General features: G+C 33.7%; 2 protein-coding genes across 4 annotated transcripts in view; one reads left to right on the plus strand and one right to left on the minus strand.

Moving 5' to 3' along the window:
• LOC106880460 (RAB11-binding protein RELCH homolog) overlaps positions 1-15435 on the plus strand; it is a 245776-nt gene that overhangs the window by 152415 nt on the left and 77926 nt on the right. The gene's annotated exons all lie outside the window — the stretch shown is intronic.
• LOC106880461 (uncharacterized) overlaps positions 205-15435 on the minus strand; it is a 52736-nt gene continuing 37505 nt past the window's right edge. Inside the window, exon 2 of the mRNA XM_052967019.2 lies at positions 205-1586. Within this exon, the coding sequence (XP_052822979.1) occupies positions 358-1586 (1229 nt within the window). The 3' untranslated portion in view covers positions 205-357. The remainder of the gene's footprint in view (positions 1587-15435) is intronic.

The following is a 15435-nucleotide window of genomic DNA, read 5'->3' on the forward strand; positions in this document are numbered from 1 at the left end:
AATGTATGGTTAGTTATATGAGATAAAAAGGAATATGTACTATATTTACTCCTAGCTGGTAACTATTTCGTTCTTTCTTCTAGTCTCTTTCTGAAATGCTAATATTCTCATTTAGTACAAATGATGAGTGATATTGTTTGTGAAAATAAGGGCTGAAACAGGTATGCAAAGGTTATGTAACAAGTAATAAAACAAAACAGAAAATAACATGAAAGAAAATATTTATTGAGTATCATTAAACATTTAACATTTATAATAGAAATTTAATGTTTACAAATTCTATGTGAGAGAGCGAGAGAGAGAGAGTGTGTGTGTGTGTGTGTGTGTGTGTGTGTGTGTGAGAGTGAGAATATAAATTCAAACTTGTGTCTGTGTAAATACTCTTGGCTTTGAGAAAGTGACCTTTTGCTTTTCTTTAAAAAAACTTGAATCAGGAACTTGAATGGGCTTACTTTCTTGGAAGTAGTGTTGCTCACTGAGAGGTCTCTCCATGCTTTGTTGCGAATAAAATGTACTGGATCTGGAGACCTTGTTACCACTGCATGTTTGAGTGAGGAAAACTTTTGTGGATTTCTTTGTCCAGATGTTGATACGTTTACAGAAATAAATGTATATGAATAATTTTAGGCTGTGATATCCATACTGGAACATTTGACAAATTGCATCAGCTAGTTTAAGTTTAGCACCAAGATTTTGTGTATATGGCAGGAGTCCGTAAACAACACAATGATGAATTACTGTCAGGCCTACTTTAGGGAGTGTACATACAATGTAGATAATAGCTATGACTATAACAATATAGCACATTTCGTGAAAAGATTCAATATCCATGTAGTACTTCTTTAACACTGGTTCCATACCTTTTGCATTGCTTATGTTTGCATGCAGAATCATAGCAATCATGGTTACTAGCAGACATATTACCAAGAGTGGAATAACATCTTTTATGAAGATGTCAAGGTAGTGCCATATCTGATCTTTGAAGACATCTGAAAATTCATCCACATTGATGCATACTTTACTCTGTAAGATGCTGGTGCCTTGTTTACTAACAAGTGCATGGGTCCAGAAATAATGAATGTTAATTCCAATCAGCATGACTGTTATAAATAAAATGATAGCACGTGCATGTTCTCTGGTGCATGATTTATATTTAAAAATTGGAGACTTTATAGAGATTAAACATTCTCCTGTGATAGCGACCACGAGCCAGGCAGAAAAATGGAAAATAAAATTGTAGAAAAATAGATAAACCTGGCACATTGCATCTGTGCTTGTCATAATAACTATGTTGAGATCAATGTTAGTAAGCTGTTTGTACCACCTGTTTCCACAGTCAAGATAGAGAATAAGTAGATCAACGATAGCCAGAACACTGAGATAAATACAGCTAGACCAGACTCGAGCACTCATTTTATGCATCATCACTAATGACATAATATTTCCAATTGTGCCACACAGCAGGAATATAGGATTTAGATACTTGTACATTGTCTGTATGATGGTTTCCTCCATGCCTGTAATACTGCTGTTTTTAGCAAACAGCAGTTCCTCTTTTAGAGTAGGCATGATTAAATATTTGGTATCTGAAATGTAATAGAACAGTAAATTGGAGTAAAACTGCAACATATTGTATTAGAAATGCTTAAAGTTTTCAATATTATAGAAAAAATAAAGCACAGATAAACATAATTTTATCATTTTTACTTGCCTTTATACTTGCCCTTTGAAAAAAAAAAACAAAGAAAGTATTTAGTGAAAGTAAGTCTTGTAGCATATTGTGTTATAGTGATACCACTGCATTCACTACTGTGAACTGTATAATCTAGAGGTACTGATTTACAACCAGATGGTCTGGATCATTGAGATGTAAGTGTCTTTAGTTGAATGAATTTTCACTGAAATTGCTTGAGCATAGACATGTAATATACAACAGATTAAAAATGTCTACTTTTTACAGGTTACATTCAATAAATCAATAAAACCTGACAAAACTTAAAATCATGGCAAACATTTTAACATTGTTTTCTTCATGAAAATGTTTACTGCTTTCTTATGAGACTATGGTTATGGAATTTCTGAATATTGATTTCTTTTGCTCGGAATTAATTTTTTGGCTGGCTAATATAGTTAGTTAACTCGCATTACTTGTAGTAGTATAGACAGCTGAGCACATTAATTGTATGTATAATACCGACCCTTGTGCGATTTGAACTCAGAACAGTTAGGAACCAAACTAACAGCAGTAAGCATCTAGTCTAGTGTTTGGTAGCATTAGTTATCTCTATTGCCAATGATATTTCTGAATATTAAAAAATGTAATTATGATTGTTTTTACTAGTCATTTATTTCATAAATAGGAATAATTTTAAGATAACAATTTCCAAGTAGAGTATGAATATTAATTTTTATAAATGATCCATAAATCTTTACTCTATAAGAATCCCCATATTTAAATATCTGAAGTTGAACAACTTCTAATGATAGCAACATTTCTGCCTGTTAATTATTTTCTCATTATCAGTATGATATTATTTTCTCATTATCAGCACAGTTCTGTGCTTATTTTCATGAACTTGTAAGCTCAGTGGAAAATATGCTTTGTTTACAAAATTACATGCAGTTGTGTGTGTGTGTGTGTGAGTGCGTGTGTGTGTGTGTGGTGTGAGTGCGCGCATGTGGGCACATTTACACAATCTTTTGAGGTGAGTTATACAAGCATAGGTTTGTTTAATCTTTCTTACAAAAAGATATTAGTCATATATAGATATCATTAATTTTCTCCAAGGAATGTCTTGGGCTAGAGTAATATTCTTTCTACTGAGACATGTTTTCGTACAAAATTCTCATAATGATAATCTATTACAATTATAGATACAGGTGATGATACATGTTTATATAGTTGTTAGCCAAAATCATTGAAGTCTAAGGTATCATGATTGATTGAATGGTCTAAAGCTGTTAATAAATAAGAGATAACTTTGACTATAAAGCAGCTGCTAGTTTATCGTAGATTAATATTCTAGATAGGTGCGTATCATCTTAGCAATTAGAGTGAGGTAAGAAATGTAATCTACCTCATCAAACAAAGCAGCTTCAATGTCTTTGAGGAATTTTTAACTCCTCTAAGCCACACATTTATAAGGTTATCAGAACTTGTACACATTCTTCATACTTTTGGCACCTGTTATTACTTGAATCAGTAGGAAGTATTATATTATGTTGTTTAACTTATTATGGGAAATAAATATTATTTCCAAAATTCTGTATTAGATTACAAAGCTGTTATATATTTTTTTCAAATATTCCTCAAAGTGTGTAATTAATTGATTAAAATATTTGCTAAACCATTTATTTATTTATTTCAAGCATGGTGGAAATTAGTCAGTTAAACTTTAGTTTTGCTTGACTAATTGTATTCATTAGCTCATATCATTAAGTAATTAGCATTATTAAATGTCACCGTGACATTCTTGTCTTACTCAAAAGCGTTTTGGTTTATCTCTGAGCTGGTATTCAAATGAATTAGAACTGAGAAATTCAGTTTACTTCATCAAACTTGGATAGAAGAATTATAAACCAGATTCAAGGTAGTCTTTACATGGAAATATTCATGGCTACTCTTTCAGCTGCATTTGTTTGGAAATTACTTCAAAATGGCAGAAATAAATTTACTCTTACAATACTTGGCTTCTTTGTCTGTCCTGACTTACTAAATCTGTTTTAAAGTTGACAATAAGAGAAATGTGAAAAGAAAGTCGAATCACTCAAATTTTAAGTTGGTAACACTTACTTTAAGGTTGATAGTTTTACTTATGTAAATTTTCTGTAAAAGTGTTTGTACTTTTCTTGTACATGCATGTATGCATGCGCGCATGAGCACACATACACACATGTATTGATTGTGTGTAGGAATTGTTGAATTTGCTGTGTTTGAATTCATCAACAGCATTTCAAATTATTCTAGGTAAGCTGATTGTGAAATTGATACATTAATTCAATTGTAGGTATCTTCTTAACAACTACATCAGTGATTTAAATAATGGTGTCTTCTTTTTCTGATATGATTAAGGTAGAACCATAGTGAGTGGAGAGTATGAATAGGTGAACTCACTGAAAATAATTCTCATATGTTCAAAAGCAGTGTATTTAATAAATATCATAGAAATTAATTATTGCAGTTTAAAGAATTGTCACACTAGTATTCTTGACTATGCAGATACCATTTGAAAAATCTGTCTACATTTTCTAATGAAGGCCTACTTTAAATTTCATAAATTCTATAGAATCTTATTTTTGAATCATGAACATTTTTATATTGTAACCAATTATGTTGTATTCAGATTAACTAATTTTAGAGAAATGGAAGTTCAGTTTAGTGACTTTTTAAAGCATTATTTGGTTTTTCAAATAAATTAAATTATTGATGGAGTTATCAACATGAGACATGATTGAAATTTCTACATTGTAACAGGTGTGTTGACTTCACCGAGCTGAACATAATTGTAAATATTCTAGTTTATTGATATTTGGTAAAAATTTTGTTTCATTTTGAGGGGATGCTATAGAAATCAGTATTCATTTCTAAAGAGCCTGTGTTTTAGGATTCACTCTTGTTTAACCACAAATGTTATTCTAGTTTCTTGTTTGATTTTACAACTTAATTAATCATTGTTATAATGTATTAATTTATGAAAAGGTATTTTACTTCTTGTATATATGCAGGTTTTATATTTTAATCAAAATTGATATTAATTATTATTATTATTATTTTAAATTCTAATGTCATTGAGTGTATCAGTACATTGTATTTTAGTATTTCTGTCTTTTAGTATTCTGATGGAAATTTGTTTCTAGTTATAGATGAAGTATACTGTAGCAAACTATCATTGTGTAATTCTTGTCTTCTCTATAGAACCAATTTTTCAATATTTGTCTAATGTCCTGAATAATATTTGTTGATAGAAAAAAAAACAAACAAAAGCTTGTTAAAATAGTTATAATACACAACTTCTTGACTGGAAAATTATGCACACGGTATCATCCCTATCATTTAGCTTCCCTATTATACTTGACAACAATAAAGGTGACATTGTAAAGATAATAACTTCTTGTTAGAATACTGTATTTCCTGAAGTTTAACATTTAGTTTGGTGGTATGTTATTTCAAGATAGAATCTTTCCCTGTCATCTGATGAATGAGTGATGTATAACAGATAACTTGTTAAATTTACATATTTTATTTAAATTACTGCTCGTCATAGCCATTGTGTACTAGACTACCAGACAGATTGATGACATTATGAATATTTCCTAGACATTTTGCAGTGATACTTTCTAATTTGAAAGCTAAGGCTGTTTGTTGTTGTTTAACTCCAGATTAGCTCTCATTGAGTAGATCTATGTCCAAGGAATTTTAGTCATGATGATTCCATTTTTTTCCAAACATATGATATTATAAATTGTATTTTCCAATCTGTCCAATAAGACACAACTACATTATTCAGTGAGCTGTATAGCCAATAGGTACTAAACTAGATACAACAGCATAACTAAAGCAAAATTTCTACTACAATTTGAATGAATAACAACACATTTCAAATGCTAAAATCTCATCATCTTCTGATTTGTATATTTCTATTTTACTATTTAATAGCAACTGAATTGTTGAGATTTTTACTTTCATTTATTAATCTGAGGGAGGGAGGCTGGGTCTGTAGCATTTTCAGACTGAGAGATTGGGAAAACTGTATGAGGCTTATGTGGTTGATGTTGTTTTACATTCAAGGGTATGGGCAATAAAATAGTTTCTCTAAGTGGTGCTGGTGTTGGGGAGTGTGAAGCTCTGCAATATGCAGCATTGTTGAAGTAATGTCATGAAAAAAGCTGATGTATTGAGTGAGAGTGCTGTGTAAAGTTGGCCCGTTTGAAGTTGTAAAGACAATTGTTCTAAAGCTAGAAATGGAGGAACATCCAACTGTTGTAAAGTGTTTTAGTATATGTAGTAGCAGGAAAAAAGTCTTTTTGATATCAAAATGTCATGAATCCAAATATAGTGTTGTGTTTGGCAATATTCATTACACAAAACCAGCTGTCCTTATAACCTAAGGTCTAGAAAATCCTTGGGTCCATGGACAGATTTCAGTGGTTCTCTGAACTTTCATGGGGGAAAAACATTTTCACAAAGTACTAACTGGATTTAGAATTTCATGCAATATTAGATATAAGTAAAAAAAAAAATCTTAAATTTGTTATTATACTCTAAGAAAGCATATTTAATTTTATGCTTTTAATAATTTTGCATTTAAACTGACCATATCCGGCCAAAACATGCTTCCTGTTTTATGTTCAAACTTCTCACACCTAACCGACAATGCCATTCTAAAAGTAGATATTAACATCATCCAAATCTAAAAACTATGAGACATGATTAATTCAAAACAATATGAATAAATAAGCTTTACATATGACAGAGTAATTTGAACACTAAAGGGTTAAACACATTTTGAGGAGATGTGCCTGTAAGTTTCACCAGACGTCGAGTGGGTGAGTGTGAGGGTAGGGGCATGGCACAAATAAAAGATGGTAAGAGCTCCAGCTTGACTCACTGTTCAATATTCTACTTGTTTCAATCAGTTTATGTAGAAGCAGGAAAGGTTTCCTGTTGGGAATAATTAACTTTCGGAAAGAACATTGGTTGCAAAATCTATGCATCCATTTTACTATATTTTTAAATATAATTTTTTTCTGTACTAGATTTGAAAAAATTTAAACAAAAATAGCCTCCTTTGTTAAACAAAATCTTATTTTCATACTGTGTGTACAGTTAAAACATTTAAAGGCAAAATATTTTTTTCTTGGTTTTAGGTTGCGAAGTTGTAATAATTTCTTATTTGTGTGTGTGTGTGCGCGCATGTGCGTTGAAAGGAAGATGGAGGAGAAATGACTTTACTGCATTTGAATTCACATTTTAATGAAAGATGTTATTGTGACCATATATTAAATAGTTTGTGTTTACATGTATGAGATGTATAGTGTATGTGCACACACATGTGCACTGATTGTTGTTGGCTGTCATAATTGTTCAGTAAAAGGTATCAGTAGTCTAGTGTTAGTTCTCTGACAGTTCTGTCTCACTTACATAGTTTTATGCATTCAGAAAACACAAAAGCATTGTAAGAATTGCCACATTTTCCAAATCCCCTTCCTACGTTTCATTATGAAATCAATGAAACTGATCACCACTTGGTGGGTAGTTTCATTATTTCAAGAAATATATTCTTAATCTTGGGAAATAGATTATCATGATGTACAATTATCTAGACACAAAATCTGCACACATAAGCGCATGCACAATGGCATATGCACACACACACAGTTATGTGTCTATGTGTATGCAGGCACACATGCATGAGCATGTATATATGTGTGTGTGTGTATGCATGTATGTAAATGTAATACTTGTTAGTGACTGTCAAGCAGAATGGGAAGATGTTTTCAAGAAAATTGAGAACAAATCCTTGCAATGATTAATAATCTGTGAAGAGGATAACCTTATCTTTCAGGCAGTAGTCAGCTATGGGTACATGTAATCAAATTGACCATTTATTCATAATTTCTTGAGATAAATTATTTTTTTCCTTGAGATTTGCTAAACAATTGCCAATGGATTTATGTTTTCTGTTTCTAACTCAGATAGACATTTCAGTAAGCTAAGAATTCACCATGTATGATGATCACCCTCCCGCAACTTAATCATCCAAATTCATGCCATTGATTGCTTTGAAGGATTTTTTTCATAGCTATTTACAATTCTAATTATTCTGTTTATCCTTTTTCAAAAATGTACTAAACCAGCTAATTTTTTTTAAACTGGCCAGTTCTGGTCTCTGACACCTATCCTACAATGTCATTGTAAAAATTAAGTCACACTTTTAAAATCTCAAAGCTACAAGATAATGCATGATTGAGTTAAAGCAATGTGATTAAATGGGCACCACATTTAACAGAGTAATTTGAATGCAATAGGGTTAAACATACAAAAATACGGATCTGTAAGTTAGGTAACCTGTACTATGTTGGCGTGGTCATAAAAAAGGAACAAAGCATATGCTATAGTTATCCTCTATATGTAAAAGTAAAAGAATAAAAGGAAACATTATCTTTTCCCTCAAATGTTAATCAACTCAAGGATATATTTTAAATTTCTTAAAATTATCTCCTGTTCCCTTTAAGAGAAGCTAGTTATTATTCATCAGGTTTATACTTTCTGTCTCTAATTCAAGGAATTTCAATAAATTAAATTTATTGTGGATTGTAGTCAGTATAATCCTCCTGTACCTTGGTTATCCATATTCATGGTTTTAGGTGCTTTCAATTATTTCTCTTAACTCATTTTAATTCACACATATCCATACATATACGCACACACACACTCCCACATGTATGTATATCTATATGTACATTTATCTGTGTATCTATCCATCCACCCGCCTATCTATCTGTATGAATGTACATATGCATATGGTTTACACCCTCATTTTCCCTTAATGTAAAAACTTGTGTAAGTAGAATCTTCCTTAGTTTAGTCAATAAGTATTTCCCCCCAAACACATAGATGTAGGAACATTTTTAAGGGATGTACCTTAAGGGTCTCTTTTAGTTGTGCACCTAGCATATAAAGAAAATATTAGTAAGTAGGCCCAAACCTAGAATAGAGGTAGCGTGAAAGTGGTGTTGAAAAATCCCAATAGAGCGACAAATGTATGGAAATATGTGGGTATGATAGAAGGTCTCTTCAGGACCAGAAGTGAAATGTCATTACTCTAGTGTGGTATGTACGGACATTAAAGGACACTATATTTTGATATCAAGTGGTAGATACTAGAAAAATGCAAACCTTAAAAATTAAAATTAAAAGAAGGATTTTCGATCCATATTATCCTGCTGTATTCTCCTATGTCCTCATTTTAATTTTTATTTCCAATTATGTCCTATTTTTATCACATGCAATGTCTTATTTGTGACAAGGTCTTTCTCATTCTGTGTATTTTTCTTTACTTGTTTCTACAAGTATAGATAATTTACACTATAAAATTTTCAAATTTTATTCACTTCACCTGTGTATTTATGTAATTTTCCATTATGGCCAATCACTTTCATCCAACAGATTGCCATTATTTTGAAAAGTAATTACTTAATTAGCCTTCTGCATTTTGAGTCCACATTTTACTTTCATGTAGCATTGTAATTCAAACACAAGCATCATACAATCTACTATTTATTCTGAGGAAGAAGACCTTTATTGCTAGAAGAGGTGACAGTCCCCTTAACTTATAGCTCCTATAGTTTTGGAACAACCTCCTCCATGTCTAATTGTGTCACCTAGGTAACATATCCTTTCAACTACTTCTAGTGAGCCATCCAGACATTTTGGAGAATTTATTTCTGACGTGCTCTGAGTTTCTGTTTCTCTGGTACAGCTGCTACATACAAAACCTATTTTCTTTGTCAGCCTGCTTGTTATTCCACATCATTTGTGCTTCCATAACTTACACTGGGTATAGCATATGGAATTCCTACCTACACTTTTTTTGCATATTGTGTAAGGCCACTTCACTGATAATACCAGGTCCTATTGTCTTTCCTGCTTTCAACAATCTTAGTATTTACTAAGTTCACTGTGAGGTTCTTTGATTCTAGGTTTTGTTTTCATATCTGGAATTTTTAAAATTCTACTTTAGATTCAGCTATAAGAGCTGGGTCATCAGCCTAAATGATTTTTCATGGACAGCTGATCTTGACCTCATCTGTGATGGCTTATGGGAGTATGATGAATAGGAGAGAGCTGATATAATATAATATCATCATCATCATCATTGCTTTAACATCAACTTTTCCATGTTTGCATGCGTCAGATGTGAGTTTGGATCAGGCAAAATTTTCTTTAGTCAGTTGTTCCTGATGCCAACCTTTATCTATGATTGCATGTTATGTATGTATTACCCATATTATATAAATATATATATATATATATATATATATCCATTATATTATATCACATACACAGAGGCACAATATGAATGGTTAAGAAGTTTGCATCATAACTACAAATTCCTCGGTTCAATCTTACTGTATGCCTTCTTGAAGAAATATAATTTTATTGAATGAAGCCATGGGTCAACTTATACCTTATGAGTGAAATTGGACAGAGAGAAACTGTATAGAAGCCTGTGTAGAAACTTGTTTATTATTGTCTCTGTGTGAAGATGGTGACATGTCTGCAAAATGTACAAGCACCCAGTTTTCTGGAGCAGTAATCCTGAATGGAGGGTGACTCAGACTGTGTCAGCCTGCCCAACCAATGCCAATTTGGAAAGTGAATGTAAAATGATGACATATTTTACACACGCACATGCGCGCACACACACACACACACACACACACACACACACACACACTCTCACTCTCTCTCTCTCTCTCTCTCTCTCTCTCTCTCTCTCTCTCTCTGGTGGAAGAAGGTTGTAATATTCACAGTGAAGAGGGAAAACGATCAACATCTTATAACTAGATATACATGCAATCTCTCTTTCTCTCTCTCTCTCACATACACACACATGTGTGTGGAGTGTGTATTTGAATATTATTATACATTATAGTACATTATAGACATTTGATGACATAGATGTTAGACACTTAGATGATAGCAGAGTAATATCATAAGATAATAGAGATGTAATAGTCACTTTCTGAAAGTTGAAATTCACAAAAACGTCTTTTGCAGATGACAATCGCTTGTATTAAGGTGCATGCATGAAATCATATGAAATTTTTCCAAAATATAATTTTTGTCCATTAAATAAATAAATAAATAAATAAATAAATAAATAGATAAACAAACATAGATGAATGAATGAATGAATGAATGAATAAATGAATGAATTTTTTGTGGTCACCTCCATCATACTACCTCATCCCCATTTCTAATATCTATAATATTATTCCCCTTCCATCAATGCATGCAATACTACATGGTGGATTGAAATCGAAGATGTAATCTCTAATACACTCAACAGTAATATTATTTGTGAGACAAGTGAGTGAAAAACTATGAAATCAAATCAAGGAAGTAATCTATTATTGTACAACATTTATCCTATATTAAATGCAATTTCAAAAGAAATTGTTTTCTATGCTACTCTATAAACTTGGAGCAATCTTATAGTTTTTCAAATTAGACACAGAAATTCCTTGGGCACTGCTACCTATATTTCTCTCTCACTGTCTTTCCTCCTCCTCTCCCTCTTTCTTTGTGTGTGTGTGTGTGTGTGTGTGTGTGCGTGTGTGTGTGTGCGTGTGTGTGCGGGCGCGCGCGCGCACATATATGTATATATGCATGCACATATAAAAATATAAATATATATAAATATATATATATATATATATATATATATATATATATATATATATGTATGTATGTATATACACACATATAATGCTTATATTTGAAATGAAAGAGAGGGAGGGTGCCTGTGGTGAATGAAAAATCTAATATATACTTGTACATAAAATTTCGTGTGTGTGTATGTGTGCTTGCGTGTGTGTACATATAAATTAGTATACATGTATATAAATTTACTATATTAAAAAAAAAAAAAACTGGTGCTCCATCGGTTATGATGATGAGAGTTCCAGTTCATCTGATCAATGGAACAGCTTGCTTGTGACTGAGCATATATATATATATATATATATACACACACACACACACACACACACACACACACACACACACACACACACACATAAACAAATAAAGGAATAAATATATTGGCATGTATATAGAATAGCTTCCTTCTATCTTAGTCATGTTGCCTTGAATATATTTACCTCTTTCGGAATACTAAGTACCCCAGTTACTCCTCCCTTTATCAAACACCTTCTCATCACACTCATTCATACCTCTATTACTCATACCCCTCAGTCTGTAAAGAGGCTGGTAGCAAGCAGGGGCATAAGGTTGTGAGGTTTCTTTAGTCACGTTAAAGATATGACTATGTTTTTTTAACACTGGTATCAAGAAAAATGCACTCACTACACTGAATTGTGCTGTTGTGAGGACTCTTTGGTCCTTTCAAGGACATGATACCTTTTTAATGTGGGTGCTATTAAAAAACTCAGTAGTGTTAACCTACACTCTAGAGGTTGTCTTGTTCCCAGCAAGACTGAAGAATCCACTCAACTACCTGATTTACCTCCTACTTTACATACTGTAAAACCACAATGTCATGTAAAAAGCACTGGTGCTGGTGTCACATAAAATGCACTGGTGCCATGTAAAAAGCACTGGTGATTGTGTCATGTAAAAAGCACTTGTGGTGGTACCATGTAAAAAGCATTGGTGCTTGTACCATGTAAAAAGCACTGGTGGTGGTGTCACATAAAAGCACTGGTGGTGCTGGTGGGGAGAACTGAGTCAAGGTAGTGTGAAAGTATCCTGGCTACCAACATTTCTCTCACATCAGTCATCATCACTTCATGGCCATGGTTCATGCTGGCATGGGTTGGACTGTTTGGCAAGCTCCAGAAAGTCCAAAGATTGTATCTTGTTCCAATTTCTGCTTTATCATGGTTTCTACCACAGGAGACCCTTCTTAATGCCAACCACTTTACACTGTGTACTGAGAGCTTTTTCTTGCACCAGTTGGCATGCAACCTGCAAGACTAAAATCCCATAAAAATCACGAGTAGGGGCTATAATAGAAAGAAAGAGAGAGAAAGGTGGCTTTATGCTATGGAATGATGAGTTCAAGTGAGTGAGAAGAGTCTAGAACTGTAAAGGAACTACACAGCTACTCACATTGTAGAAGAGAGAGTGGAAGTGGTTGGGGTGAAGCTGGAAAAAGATGAAATAAGGTGGCAGAGTGGAGCCTCAGGTTCATAGTGAGTAGAAATGATTGAGAACAGGAAAATAGGGAGTGTGGCTTATATGGGAGAGTGAGAAATAGCTGGAAACGAGGAATGAGTATAATGAAGACCAGATGTAGAGATGATAAGAAGGGAGGTAGGGAAGAGTAGGTGACAACTGTAGAATTGGTAGGGGTGAGGGGCTAAGGGAGAGGTGATTACTGACAGAAGTTGCCCTGACAATATGTTTAAATAACTATGACTTGAAAACATACTCCTATCCTGTGTTTCAGGATTTGTCTGGTTCTTTGTGACTTATAGCCCTCAGAATACACTGTATTTAATATCTCCTTATCTATGCCCTTCTGGTTCCATTGTAACTTTATTTGCTTCTTGTCTCATTCCTTGTCTCTTCTCTGTCTGGGTCAGAGTTTTCTACTGACTTCTTTTTCCTCTGCTTTGTGATTATAACATCTTTAGACATTATACCTCTGACTGTCCATGCTATAGTTGCTACTCACCTAACTACCCTTCTCTTTCTCCTCACTCTCATTGGCTCACATGTATTTCTTGAGTATTTGTTCATGCTGCATGTCTAGATTTTTCATATTTCAACGAACCATCTGATGATGCTATCTATAATTGATCTCATCGATTATAATTTCTAATTATTCATTGACCTTAATTATTGGTCACAGAAATGTTTGTAATGGAAATGGAATAGATGAAATACTAACAACTTACTTCCTATTATTCTCTCATATGTGCATTTTGTACTATACAACAACCCTTTACTGTAAGCATTTTCCACTACTGAACTATGTAGCAGAGGGGGTTTAATGTAGATATTATTCAGAGCCACAACCCCCTACAATAACTTGTCATGCACCTAACATGTCTATTTCCATTATATATTATATTAGATATTATATTTATTGTGTGTGTGTGTGTGTGTGTGTGCGTGCGTATGTGTATATATGTATATATATATATAATGCCCCCTCCCCTCTCGAGATTTTTGTCTTTTTTTTTGTCTTGCAAGGTACTTGGTGACCCTATCAGTGCAGGTGCCACTTAAAGGCACCTAGTCCACACTGTAAAGTGATTGGTGTTTGGAAGGGCATCCAGCTGTAAAAACCTCACCTATGCTTGTGCCACATAGAAGGTACTAAGTCCACTCTGCTGAGTGGTTGGTTTTAGGAAGTGCTTCCAACTGTAAAAATCATGCCAAAACAGTTACAGAAGTCTGGTGCAGGCTTCTGCCTGGCTAGCTCTTGTCAAACCGTTCCACCCAATCCAGCATGGAACGTCGATGTTAAATGATGATGATGATTATATATATATATATATATATATGTTACACATAGAAGCGCTTGTGCCAGTGCCACATTAAAAGCATGCAGCATACTCTGTAATGTGGTTGGCAATAAGAAGGGCATCTAGCCATAGAAACCAAGCCAAATCAAACTGGCACCTGGTGTAGATCTCTGGCTACCAGTTCTGGTCAAACTGTCCAACCCATGCCATCATGGAAAGCGGATGTTAAAGGATGATGATGATGATGAATGTAGGCGCAGGTGAGTTTGTGTGGTAAGTAGGTTGCTTTGCAACCACATGGTTCCAGGTTCAGTTCCACTGTGGGCTACCTTAAGCAAATGTCTACTACTTTAGCTTTGGGCCAACCAAAGCTTGTGAGTGAATTTGGTAGACGAAAACTGAAAGAAGCCCAGTCTCTCTCTTTGTGTCTCTCTTTGTCCCTCTTGACAGCTGGTGCTGTTTTTGTTCCCATAACTTAGCAGTTTGGCAGAAGAGACCAATAGAATAAGTGCCAGGCTTTACTCCCCCCCCCCCCCCCAGTACTTGGGTTGATTAATTTGACTAAAAATACTTTTGGGAAAAAGATAAAAAGATATATATCATATCATCACCATCACTCGTTTTATATGGTTCTGAGAAGATTCATTGAAGCACAGTTTTCCACTGCTGTATGTTCTTCCTGTCACTATCCCTCACTTTTTTACCAAGCACTGTAAATCTTTTCTTTAACATATCCATAAACATAATCGTTTGAATGATGCTGGAGTTTGTTTTTCAGTTATTATGAGATGCCAGGAGCATGGGACACACCCACTTCTCTCTCTCTGATCTCTCCACACATATGTGCACATACATTTAGCTATAATATACACACATAAACACACACACATATATATGTATGCATAAATGTATATGTGCACATATGTATATTTTTATTTATTTATATATGTATATGTCATCATCATCATCATTGTTTAATGTCCGCTTTCCATGCCGGCATGGACTGGACAGTTTGACTGAGAACTGGTGAGCTGGGGGCTGCACCAGGCTCCAATCTCATTTGGCAAGGTTTTTACGGCTGATGCCCTTCCTAACGCCAACCACTCCAAGAATGTGTATACACATATATATATTGCATATATATTATATATACATATATGCTCACATAAATATGTGTACAGATGTGTGTGTATGTATGTTTGTGTGTGTATG

The sequence above is a fragment of the Octopus bimaculoides genome, chromosome 4 (genome assembly GCF_046866305.1).
Source record: "Octopus bimaculoides isolate indiv1 chromosome 4, ASM4686630v1, whole genome shotgun sequence".
Taxonomy (NCBI): Eukaryota; Metazoa; Mollusca; class Cephalopoda; order Octopoda; family Octopodidae; genus Octopus; species Octopus bimaculoides.